We start from the raw sequence: 12,242 nt of genomic DNA on the forward strand, positions 1-12,242 counted from the left end.
GTGATTACCTATGGGGAGAGGGAAGGGAAAAGGGGCAAGATAGGGGTAGAAAGAGGCAGAAGCAACTATATTTAATATAACCATAAAATTGGAGAACAAAGAGGACGCACAGACAATTAATGTTTTCAGGTATCTTATGATTGACAGCACAGGACTGTGATGTGAGTAAAGGGGTACAGTTAACAGTCCTTCACATGGGATGACGGTGGGCACATGGAGACCACAATAGTCAGGTAACGATGAAGACACCAGGTCAGACCAGGAAGGGCCGAGGTGCCTGGAATATGTGGAGCTGGGAACTGGAGTGGAGACAGGTAAGCAGACACAGTGAGTGCACAGCAGCCTGAATGCTGCTTGAGAGGTCCAGTGACTTCTAAACCGTGCTATTAAGGTGAGGTTCCATAAGGCCAGGCCAAGAACAGCCTCCAGGGAATGAGAAATGGCTGGGGGTCTGGATGATGAACACTCCCCTCACACAGGATTGAAACACATCACAGTTCTGTCAAACTCTGATGAGAAAATTCACTGAATGTCTAGGGTTCCGTCCAACTGAAACCTGAGCTATGTAGGTGGGGGAAAGGTTGAAGTACCCCCAGACAAAACTATGTCAATGAACATTTATATAACCATCCCTGAGGCAGAGTTTGCACTTTGACACAAATTTTGTTAATTTCCTGCAAAAATAAGCAACTAAAAGAACAAATAAAATCTGCCCTTTTAAGAAGAATATAGCAATATTTAGTTAGATATTGTCACAGGATCATATCACAATTTCCAGGTTAGACTCCAAAGTTCTCTAATACAGCACAGTCCTTGCAGTGATAACAGAATGGTTCCAAGTTTTCCCTCTCCCTTCTCAGTCTTGAGTGTTATTCTATGTACCTTGAGAAGGGGCTTTATCAGCTTTATGGCCTCTCCTAACCACTTCGTCTCCTGCATCCCAATCTGTTCTGTACATGAGAAGTTGTCAGAGGGGAGAGAGTTTTCTGCCTTCCCTACTGGTACACAATTCTGCTTTGTTTGTATCACTGCAGGATCTTGAGCCAAAAAACTAAACAGAGACATCAAAATAATAAAACCTCTGAGTGTTTATTGGCCATCTGGATGTCTTCTTTGGACAAATATCTGTTTAAATCTTCTGCTCATTTTCTTGATTAGGTTGTTTGCTTTCCTGATATTGAACTATACTAGCTGCTTATATATTTTGGAGATGAACCCTTTGTCAGCTGTTTCACTTGCAACTATTTTCTCCCATTCTGAAGTTGTCTTTTAATCTTTTTTACTGTTTTCCTTGCTGTGCAAAACTTTTAAAATTTAATTAGGTTCCATTTGTCTGTTTTTGTTTTTATTTCCATTCCTCTAGGAGGTGGGCCAAAGAGGACCTTGCTGTGACTTATGTCAGAGTGTTCTGTATAAATTTCCTTCCAGAATTTTGTAGTTTCTGGTCTTTTACATCTAGGTTTTTAAATTCACTTTGAGTTCATCTTTGTATATTGTGTTAGGAACTCTTCTAATTTCATTCTTTTACACTTAACTGTCCAGTTTTCTCAGCACCACAGATTGAAGAAACTATCTTTTCCCCATTGTATATTATTGCCTCCTTTGTCAAAGATAAAGTGTCCATAGGCATGCAGGTTTATCTCTGGACTTTCTATATTATCCCATTGGTCTACATTTCTGATTTTGTCCTGAACCCCAAAAAGGGCAGAAGACTTAAATAGACATTTCTCCAAAGACATATAGATTGCTAATAAACACATGAAAAAATGGTTAGCATTGCTAATTGCTAGAGAAATGCAAATCAAAACCACAATGAGGTATCACCTCACACAGGTCAGAATGGCCATCAAAAAAATCTACAAACAATAAATGCTGGAGAGGATGTGGGAGAAAAGGGAAACCTTTTGCACCATTGGTGGGAATGTAAATTGAGAAGCCACTATGGAGAACAGTACAGAGACTCCTTAAAAAACTAGTCATAAAACCACCACATGACCCAGTGAGCCCACTACTGGGCATACACCCCGAGGAAACCATAATTGGAAAAGTCACATGTACCCCAATGTTTGTAGCAGCAATATGTGCAAAAGCTAGGACATTGAAGCAACTTAGATGTCCATTGACAGATGAATGGATAAAGAAAATGTGGTACAAATATCCAATGTAATATTACTCAGACACACACACACAAAATGAATTTGAGTCAATTCTAGGAAGGTGGGTGAAATTAAAATCTGTTAAATAGAGCAAAGTAAGTCATAAAGAGAAAAAAACAAATATTGTGTATTAACACACACACACACACACACACACATATATATAATCTTATAAAAAATGGTATTGATGAGCCTATTTGTGGAAAAGGAATGGAAACTCAGACATAGAGATTGGACTTGTGGATACAGTGGAGGAACGAGAGAACAGGATGAATGGAGAAAGTAGCGCTGACATAAATGCACCACCATATGTACAACAGATAGCTGGTGAGAAGTTGCTATATAACACCGGGACCCAGACGGGCACTCTGTCATGACCTAGAGGGGTGAGTAGGGAGAGGGGAGGGAGACTTAAGTGGGGTGTGATAAATGTATAATTATGGCTGATTTGCACTGTTATATTGCAGAAAACAACACAACTCTGTAAAACAATTTTCCCTCAAAATGGGATAAATTAAGAAGTAAGAAAACTTCTAGAAAAAAATCTCCAAAAGCAGTTTCATCTAACACACTTATAAAAAGTGAAAAAAAATAAATAAAAGATTGATTGAAATGGACAAAATTTAGACACTTAAAATGTATATATATATATATGAATGACCAGCAAGTAACTGACAAGTGTCCAATATCATTGGTCACCAAATAAATGAAAACTAAACTCACAATGAGATTATTTCATCCCAATTTCCACTTATAAATTACACTTTTAAAACTCTTATCCAATGATGATGATTTGTTTACCATTTTATCATGACTTCTGGAACAGTTGCAGTTTTACTGTGAGAAAGCATATCCATCTTTTTCATTGTTGTTGTAATAATTGTCTTGAAGTAAGTACCTTTATGTCATGTAGGTCTCCATGGAACTGTACCGATAATTTGTACTGTTTTCTTCCTTTCCTTACATTGCTCCTTACAATTTTTTCACTAGAGAATATGCAGGATATCCTAGGTAATTTGAAGCCATTAAAGGCAATTAAAAAAAAAAAAAAAACTCTCATATAATTTGGGCAGAATCATCTGAATAAATTCATGCTACTTCCTCAAGGAATATCACAAGGAGAGAGGGAAAGTATAAATTGCCCCTACCCAAAGACAGGTCAGAGTAATTTGGGAGCAGAAAATTGAATTCTTCATTAAAGGTGAGCAAATAGGAATTGTAGATATTGATTAACACCACAGTGTTTATAATTTCCTTTAATTCTTGGTTCCAACTATGGACTCTCTTACAGTCACTGACAGTTTATTCTTTACATCACAAAAATTTCATTATGTCTTTTGTTAACTGGTTTCCCTGGAAGATGATGGTAGTTTTAGGACATTAAAGCCTATGAATTGATTAGAAGTCATGTATTCATTTGATTTGTGAAAATTGAAAGTGGCATTTGGATATTGCAAGTTCAGAAAGGGTTAGGAATGCCTGAAAATCATCAACAAATTAATCTATTAGAATTAGTAAAGTTAAGGTTTCCAGATAAAATATAGGATGCTCAGTTGAATTTAAATTTCAAATAAATAATAAATATTTTTTAATATCTGGCTCATGTAATATTTTTTTTTCTATAAATATGGCCAACACAGGTCTTTCCTGGTGGGTCAGTGGTAAAGAGTCCCCCTGCCAGTGCAGGAGACTTATATTTGATACCTTGTCTAGAAAGATCCCCTAGAGAAGGAAATGGCAACCCAATCCAGTATTCTTGCCTGGAAAACCCTATGGATGGAGGAGCCTGGTGGTCTACAGTCCCATGGGCTCTCCTCTAATGGTTAGCTCAAAGTGAAAGCATATAAAATGTTTCATCAGGATATTAGAAAATGACCAGAGATATCATTTCCCAAATTAGCAGAATGGGCAGGGTTTCACTTTCTCATAAACATGCTGATAATAATTCCTTTTGATAAATATCCAGAAGTTGTAAGCTGGACCATATAGAGAGTTGCTAATCGACAAGTATAAAGTTTCAGTTACATGAGATGAATAAGATCTAGAGATCTGCTGTACCTGTGCCTGTAATTGACAATACTGTATGTTCAGCCATAAATCTCTTAATGGGGCAGATTTCAAGTTATGTATTCTAACCATGTTTTAAAAGATTTAAATTTAAAAGAAGAATGGGCAAGGTACAAGAATATGGAAATTTAGAAGGATGTAATAACTGACACTGAAAATGAAGAGACCTTTAATAAACACAAGAATGATTCTCAGCAGAACTGAAGACTTCAAAGTGGTACAACTGATGCTACAAATCTGAATTCCATTGCTTAATCCAATTTTGTCTATCTTTCTATAAGAAAACCCATGATAGCAGGCCGTGTTACCCCTGGTTCTACTAATCTGTGCATGAGAAAGGAGACTGAAAGCAGAGTGGGACTCAGTAGAGAAACAGCAGACAGCACCATCTGAAAAAAAGGAATAGATCTGGCTCAGCAATCTCCAGCATTGTCTGTCCTTCTCAGCTCTACTCCGTGGATCAGAATAGATTCCTGGTTTGATAAGTCAGAACCTCTGTAGTGTTTTAAAGGGAAAATAAAATCTGAGGTGAAAAAATGTTTATTTTCTAGATTGCTTATTTTAGTTCAACTGATACTTTTGAATATCAATAGGGAAACAGAGGGACTAGGGTTGAGAGTATGTCTGGTGAAATGATATGACTAGACAAGTGATACAGACCTGAGTGTGGGATGCACTGAATATGAGAACAAGGTTTTTTTCAATTATTTCAGAAGATATCTCAGATAATATATTTGACTGATAAAAAATGACTCTTATTTGCTTAACAAATCTGAGAAAATGGTAATATGAAGATGAGAAGTCCATGAGAGTGTTAATGACAGCTTGACCTAAGGAAGGAGGGGTTGCTTAGGATGCCAAAGTATTATGGAAATTGCCAAACAATATAATAAAGAGCTTTAAAGGAAAAACTTAGAGGAAGAAGATAATGTGTGTGATTTAATTGGTTGCTTTTCAACATTTAGTTTTGCAATTTAAGAAGAGTATATAACCAGCCTTTTTGTTCTCAGTTGCTCAGTCATGTCCGACTTTTTGATGCCCCATGGACTGTAGCCCACCAGGTTCCTCTGTCCATGGGACTCTCCAGGTAAGAACACTGGAGTAGGTAGCCATTTCCTCCCCTAGGGGAATCTTCCTGACCCAGGGATTGAACCCATGTCTCCTGCATTGGCAGATAGACCCTTTACTACTGCACCCCCTGGGAAGTTATAAACCATCAGCATGCTTGATTTCAGCAGAATTAAGGGAACTAATGAGTTTCCCTGGTGGCTCAAATGGTAAAGAATCTGTCTGCAACACAGGAGACCTGAGTTTGATCCCTGGGTTGGGAAGATCCCCTGGAGAAGGGAATGGCTACCCACTCCAGTATTCTGACCTGGAGAATTCCGTGGACTGTAAAGTCCATGGGGTCACAAAGAGTCAGACACGACTGAGTGACTTTCACTTTCTCAAGGGAACTGATATATTTTCAAAGTATGATTTTAGGAAATCTTACCCCAGGAATTACCCTTGCCATATAACAACAGTCTTAGAAAATACAATTTTTAAATTGTAATTTAATTTTAAAAACTGACCACTTCTCCTTTCTTTCCCAGATGACTTTCCAAACTCTTACATGGCTCATGGAAATTTCACCCGAGTCACTGAGTTTATTCTCACAGGAGTCTCAGAACATCCAGACCTCCAGATCCCACTCTTCTTTGTCTTCCTGGTCATCTATGGACTGACCGTGACAGGCAACCTAAGCATCATCACCCTCACCAGTGTGGACCCTCGACTTCAGACCCCCATGTATTTCTTCCTCAGGCACTTGGCCATCATCAATCTTGGCAATTCAACTGTCATTGCTCCTAAAATGCTGATCAACTTCTTAGGAAAGAAACACACCTCCTCCTACTATGAATGTGCCATTCAGCTAGGAGGGTTCTTGGTTTTCATTGTAGCTGAGGTGCTCATGTTAGCTGTGATGGCCTATGACCGCTACGTGGCCATTTGTAACCCCCTGCTCTACATGGCGGTGGTGTCTCGGCGGATCTGCCTTCTGCTGGCTTCCCTCACATACCTCTATAGCTTTTCCACAGCTGTTGTGGCCTCATCTTCTGTATTCTCTGTGACTTACTGCTCTTGCAATATCATCAATCATTTTTATTGTGATATTGCCCCTCTGCTAGCATTGTCCTGCTCTGATACTTCCTTTCCAGAAACATTTGTGTTCATATCTGCAGCTACAAATCTGGTGTTTTCCATAACTGTAGTTCTTGTATCTTATTTCAACATTGTTTTGTCCATTCTTAAAATAAGTTCATCAGAAGGAAGGAAAAAAGCCTTTTCCACGTGTGTGTCACATATGATGGCGGTGTCTGTCTTCTATGGGATGATGATATTCATGTATGCGCAGCCTCAAACTAACCATTCTATGGATACTAATAAAGTGGCCTCTGTGTTTTATACTCTGGTGATTCCCATGCTGAACCCCATAATCTACAGCCTGAGGAACAAGGATGTGAAGGATGCCTTAAAGAGATTTCTGACAAATCCGTGCCTGTCTTTTAAATTGATGTAATATTAGAAATCTATAAATAAATAGAGAGTTAAGATAGAATGCCACTGTGTTGGAAAAAGCAACAGTTATATGATTGATTAATAGGTATGCAGGCTACTCTGTGAATTAAAAGGTGCTAGAATTTAGGATGTACTGATTTAAAAAATCATCTGAAGTTCTTGGATGTATGAATTTAATACAGAAACAAAGCATTATTCACTTCTTTTCTCAAGGGTTATGCAGGCATCTACATTGAAATAAATATTGCCAGGAGCCAGGAGAGATATGAGTTTGCAAGTTTTAAGTAAGTTAAAACAGAAGAAGGAAAATAATGGCTGAGAGAAGTAAGTGGATTTTTCTTATTCTTTGGCTTCCTTTTACTTTCTGTGCATATTTGCATGTAGCGGATCACTGCCTCTGGAATTGCAGATGGCCTAAATCCTTTTCATCACTAAGTAGCAAAATTAAACTGACAAATTTATTTAAAACAATACCTAACTCTTTTTTAGTGTCATTTGAAGGAAAAGCTGCACACTCCTAATAACACTTGCATTTGGAATGCTAACCAAAATGCAGATGAAATTATTTTTACGGTAATGAATATAGCTCATACAACTTTTTAATGAAGGACACAAGGCCCCATCACTGATTACTTCCACTCTGAATACTGCTGCATGATAATCTTAGTGGCATCTATAGGAGTTTTCTCTTCTACCTCCTAGTGGGGGTAGCTAGTGGAGTTTTCTCTTCTCCTTACTCTAAGCATCAGTCTTCTGTAGTATGTGTAATAAATGTACTGTGTTTTGATATTAGTAAGCATTCAATGAACCATGGTTTTTGAAAGTTCTTTACATCATTAAGGGGAAATTTTAATTGCTTTTGTATTTTTTTTTATTTCTGATAGTTTTTGAGTGTACATCAAAATGTATGATACAACTTGCACGTATGCAGATGACCAGACTATATCTCAGATTTATCAGATGAGAATGGAGTTAAGCAGTGTGATGATAAACTAATGGGATGCTATTTATATAGTGCATGTAACCACGCTGGTCTTTCTAGCAAAGAAGAGCAGTGGGCATTCTTTAAAACTAATTTACTGAAAATGTCTGTATTTCTAGACTAGCCATGTACCTGATAAACAAACAGTATCCCTGAAAATACTTAGTTTCATTTGGATCCTCAAATAGTGAATATTAAAATGCTCAGTGTTTGATGATAAAATACATCGTCTATTTTATTTATTTATTTATTTTTAAATTTCTTGATGTACAAACTAACAGTGCTATGGGTATAATTTCATTTGGAAGGAAATCTCTGAATATATTTCTTTAATTTCAGAAGTTTCTTCCTAAAGCCATTTGGTAAATATTTCCCAATTGTGTCTCTTTTATACCTCTCTTCTGTGGACCAGAATAAATTGGTTTTGTCAGATCTCATTTGCCTTTAAAAGGATGTCACACACAAAAAAAGGAAATTGCACAGTGAATTTATTATATCAGTAAATGTGTGATACTACTATTAATATGATCATTGTAAACAGAAAAGTGTGATCTTATAAGAAACTGTCTTTTGCTAAAGAAAATGAAACAGAGTAGCTCCTAACAGGGCAATCAAAATTGACATTTGGGGATTTCCCTGGCAGACCCAGCTTCCCCCTCAGTCAGCCTCTCCCATCATGAAGCTTCTATAAGCCTCTTATCCTTCTCCATCAGAGGGCAGACAGACTGAAAACCACAATCATAGAAAACTAACAAATCTGATCACATGGACCACAGCCTGGTTTAAATCAATGAAACTATGAGCTATGCCATGTGGGGCCACCCAAAATGGATGGGTCATTGTGGAGAGTTCTGACAAAATGTGGTCCACTGGAGAGGGAATGGTGAACCACTTCATTAATCTTGCCTTGAGAAACCCATGAACAGTATGAAAAGGCAAAAAGATAGCACACTGAAAGATGAACTCCCCAGGTAGGTAGGTGCCCAATATGCTACTGGAGATCAGTGGAGAAATAACTCCAGAAAGAATGAAGGGATGGAGCCAAAGCAAAAACAACACCCAGTTGTGGATGTGACTGGTGATGGAAGCAAGGTCTGATGCTGTAAAGAGCAATAATTCATAGGAACCTGGAATACTAGGTCCATGAATCAAGGCAGATTGAAAGTGATCGAACAAGAGATGGCAAAGTAAACATCAACATTTTAGGAATCAGTGAAGTAAAATGGACTGGAAAGGGTGAATTTTTCTCAAATATCCATTATATCTACTACTGTGGGCAAGATTCACTTAGAAGAAATGGAGTAGCCATCATAGTCAACAAGAGTCCGAAATGCAGTACTTGGATGTTATCTCAAAAATGACAGAATGATCTCTGTTCACTTCCAAGTCAAATCATTCAATATCACAGCAATCCAAGTCTATGCCCCGAACAATAATTCTGAAGAAGCTGAAGTTAAATGGTTCTATGAAGACCTATAAGACCTTTCAGAACAAACATCCAAAAAAGATATTATTTTCATTATAGGGGATTGGAATGCAAAAGTAAGAAGTCAAGAAACACCTGGAGTAACAGCAAATTTGGCCTTGGAGTACAGAATGAAGCAGGGCAAATGCTAATAGAGTTTTGCCAAAAGAATGCACTGGTAATAGCAAAGACCCTATTCCAACAACAAAAGAGGCGACTCTACACATGGATATCACCAGATGGCCAACACTGAAATCAGATTGATTATATTCTTTGCAACTAAAGATGGAAAAGCTCTATACAGTCAGCAAAAAAAAGACTGGGAGCTGACTGTGGCTCAGATCATGAACTCTTTATTGCCAAATTCAGACTTAAACTGAAGAAAATAGGGAAAACCAATAGACTATTTAGGTATGACCTAAATCAAAGCTCTTACAATTATACAGTAGAAGTGAGATATAGATTTAAGGGACTAGATCTAATAGAGTGCCTGATGATCTATGAATGGAGGTTCGTGACATGGCACAGTAGACAGGGATCAAGACCACCCCGTCTCCCCCACAAAAGAAAAGCGAAAAAGCAAAATGGCTGTCTGAGGAGGCCTTACAAATATCTGTGAAAAAAAGAGAAGAAAAAGCAAATGAGAAAAGGGAAGATATACCCATTTAAATGCAGAGTTCCAAAGAATAGCAAGGAGAGATGAGAAAACCTTCCTCAGTGATCAGTACAAAGACACAGGAAAACAATAGAATGGGAAAGACTAGAGATCTCTTCAAGAAAACTAGAGATACCAAGGGAACATTTCATGCAAACATGGACTCAATAAAGGACAGAAATGGTATGAACCTAACAGAAGTAGAAGATATTAAGAAGAGGTGGCAAGAATACACAGAAGAACTGTACAAAAAAGATCTTCATGACCCAGATAATCACGATGGTGTTGTCACTCACCTAGAGCCAGACATCCTGGAATGTGAATCAAGTGGGCCTTAGAAAGCATCACTACGAACAAAGCTAGTGGAGGTGATGGAATTCCAGTTGAGCTATTTCAAATTCTAAATGATGATGCTGTGAAAGTGCTGTCCTCAATGTGCCAGCAAATTTGGAAAACTCAGCAGTGGCCACAGGACTGAAAAAGGCCAGTTTTCATTCCAATCCCAAAGAAAGGCAATGCCGAATAATGTTCAAACTACTACACAATTGCTCTCGTCTCACACACTAGTAAAGTAATGCTAAAAATTCTCCAAGCCAGGCTTCAGCAATACTTGGACCGTGAACTACCAGATGTTCAAGCTGGTTTTAGAAAAGGCAGAGGAACCAGAGATCAAATTGCCAACATCCACTGGATCACTGAAAAAGCAAGAGAGTTCCAGAAAGACATCTATTTCTGCTTTATTGACTATGCCAAAGCCTTTGACTGTGTGGATCACAATAAACTATGGAAAATTCTGAAGGAGATGGGAATACCAGATCACCTGACCTGCTTCTTGAGAAATCTGTATGCAGGTCAGGTAGCAACAGTTAGAACTGGACATGGAATAGCAGAATGGTTCCAAATAGGAAAAGGAGTACATCAAGGCTGTATATTGTCACCCTTCTTACTTAAGTTATATGCAGAGCACATCATGAGAAACACTGGGCTCCAGGAAGCACAAGCTGGAATCAAGATTGCCAGAAGAAATATCAGTAACCTCATATATGCAGATGACACCACCCTTATGGCAGAAAGTGAAGAAGAACTAAGGAGCCTCTTGATGAAAGTGAAAGAGGACATTGGATATGTTGGCTTAAAGCTCAGCATTCAGAAAACTAAGATCATGGCATCCAGTCCCATCACTTCATGGCAAATAGATGGGGAAACAGTGTTAACAGTGACAGACTTCATTTTGGGGGGCTCCAAAATCACTGCAGATGGTGACTGCAGCCATGAAATTAAAAGATACTTACTCCTTGGAAGGAAAATTATGACCAATCTAGATAGCATATTAAATAGCGGAGATATTATTTTGCCAACAAAGTCCAGGTAGTCAAGGCTATGGTTTTTCCAGTAGTCGGGTATGGATGTGAGAGTTGAACTATAAAGAAAGCTGAGCACCAAAGAAGTGATGCTTTTGAACTGTGGTGTTGGAGAAGACTCTTGCGAGAACCTTGGACTGCGAGGAGATTCAACCGATCCATCCTAAAGGAGATCAGTCCTGGGTGTTCATTGGAAGGACTGATGCTGAAGCTGAAACTCCAATACTTTGGCCACCTGATGCAGAGCTGACCTATTTGAAAAGACCCTGATGCTGGGAAAGATTGGAGGGGGGAGAAGAAGGAGACGACAGAGGATGAGATGGTTGAATGGCATCACCGATTCAATGGACATGAGTTTTGGTAAATCCTGGGAGTTAGTGATGGACAGGGAGGCCTCACGTACTGCAGTCCATGGGGTCACAAAGAGTCAGACATGACTGAGCAAGTGAAGTGAGCTGAACTGGTTGTCCAGTGGTTGAGACACTACACTTCCAATGCAGGGGGTGCAAGTTTAATCCCTGGTCCGAGAATTAAGATCCCTTGTCACACAGCACAGGCTAAAAAAAAAAAAAAGTACTGATATTGTTTCAGGTCAAACAGCGTGATTTGAGAGCCAAAAGCAGAAACAATGATAAAGATGTCAGGTACCAAAATGAATCTTGTAAGACAAAAGATCAAAAGAGAACGAGGAAGAGAACACAGGTGGAGTGCATGAAGACATTATGGTATAGTATGCTCTATATTATATGCATTCACAACCTACAGGGGAAATATTGTGTATATTCAGAGCCTAAACACTCTTAGGAGAAGGAAATGGCAACCTACTCCAGTATTCTTGTCTGGAGAATCCCAAGGGCAGAGGAGCCTGGTGGATCACAGCCCATGGTTTCCCAAAGAGTCGGACACGACTGAGCAAGTAACACACACAAACATTTTTAAGGACTGTATATAATTACAAAGATGTAATGCAAGAGCAACATATTACAAGGGCATG

At 38.5% G+C, this 12,242-nt stretch overlaps 2 protein-coding genes across 2 annotated transcripts in view; one reads left to right on the top strand and one right to left on the bottom strand.

Annotated features, from left to right (window-relative positions):
• LOC122450481 (fatty acid desaturase 2-like protein FADS2B) overlaps positions 1-12,242 on the bottom strand; it is a 914,319-nt gene that overhangs the window by 317,196 nt on the left and 584,881 nt on the right. The window lies entirely within an intron of this gene.
• LOC122450498 (olfactory receptor 8J3-like) lies at positions 5,839-6,786 on the top strand. Its single transcript, XM_043482876.1, has one exon. It carries the CDS (start codon positions 5,839-5,841, stop codon positions 6,784-6,786), a length of 948 nt encoding a protein of 315 aa, XP_043338811.1.

The sequence above is a fragment of the Cervus canadensis genome, chromosome 11 (genome assembly GCF_019320065.1).
Source record: "Cervus canadensis isolate Bull #8, Minnesota chromosome 11, ASM1932006v1, whole genome shotgun sequence".
Taxonomy (NCBI): Eukaryota; Metazoa; Chordata; class Mammalia; order Artiodactyla; family Cervidae; genus Cervus; species Cervus canadensis.

Coding starts and splice junctions, on each gene's coding strand:
- LOC122450498 (XM_043482876.1), top strand. CDS start 5,839: ATGGCTCATGGAAATTTCACCCGAGTCACTGAGTTTATTCTCACAGGA.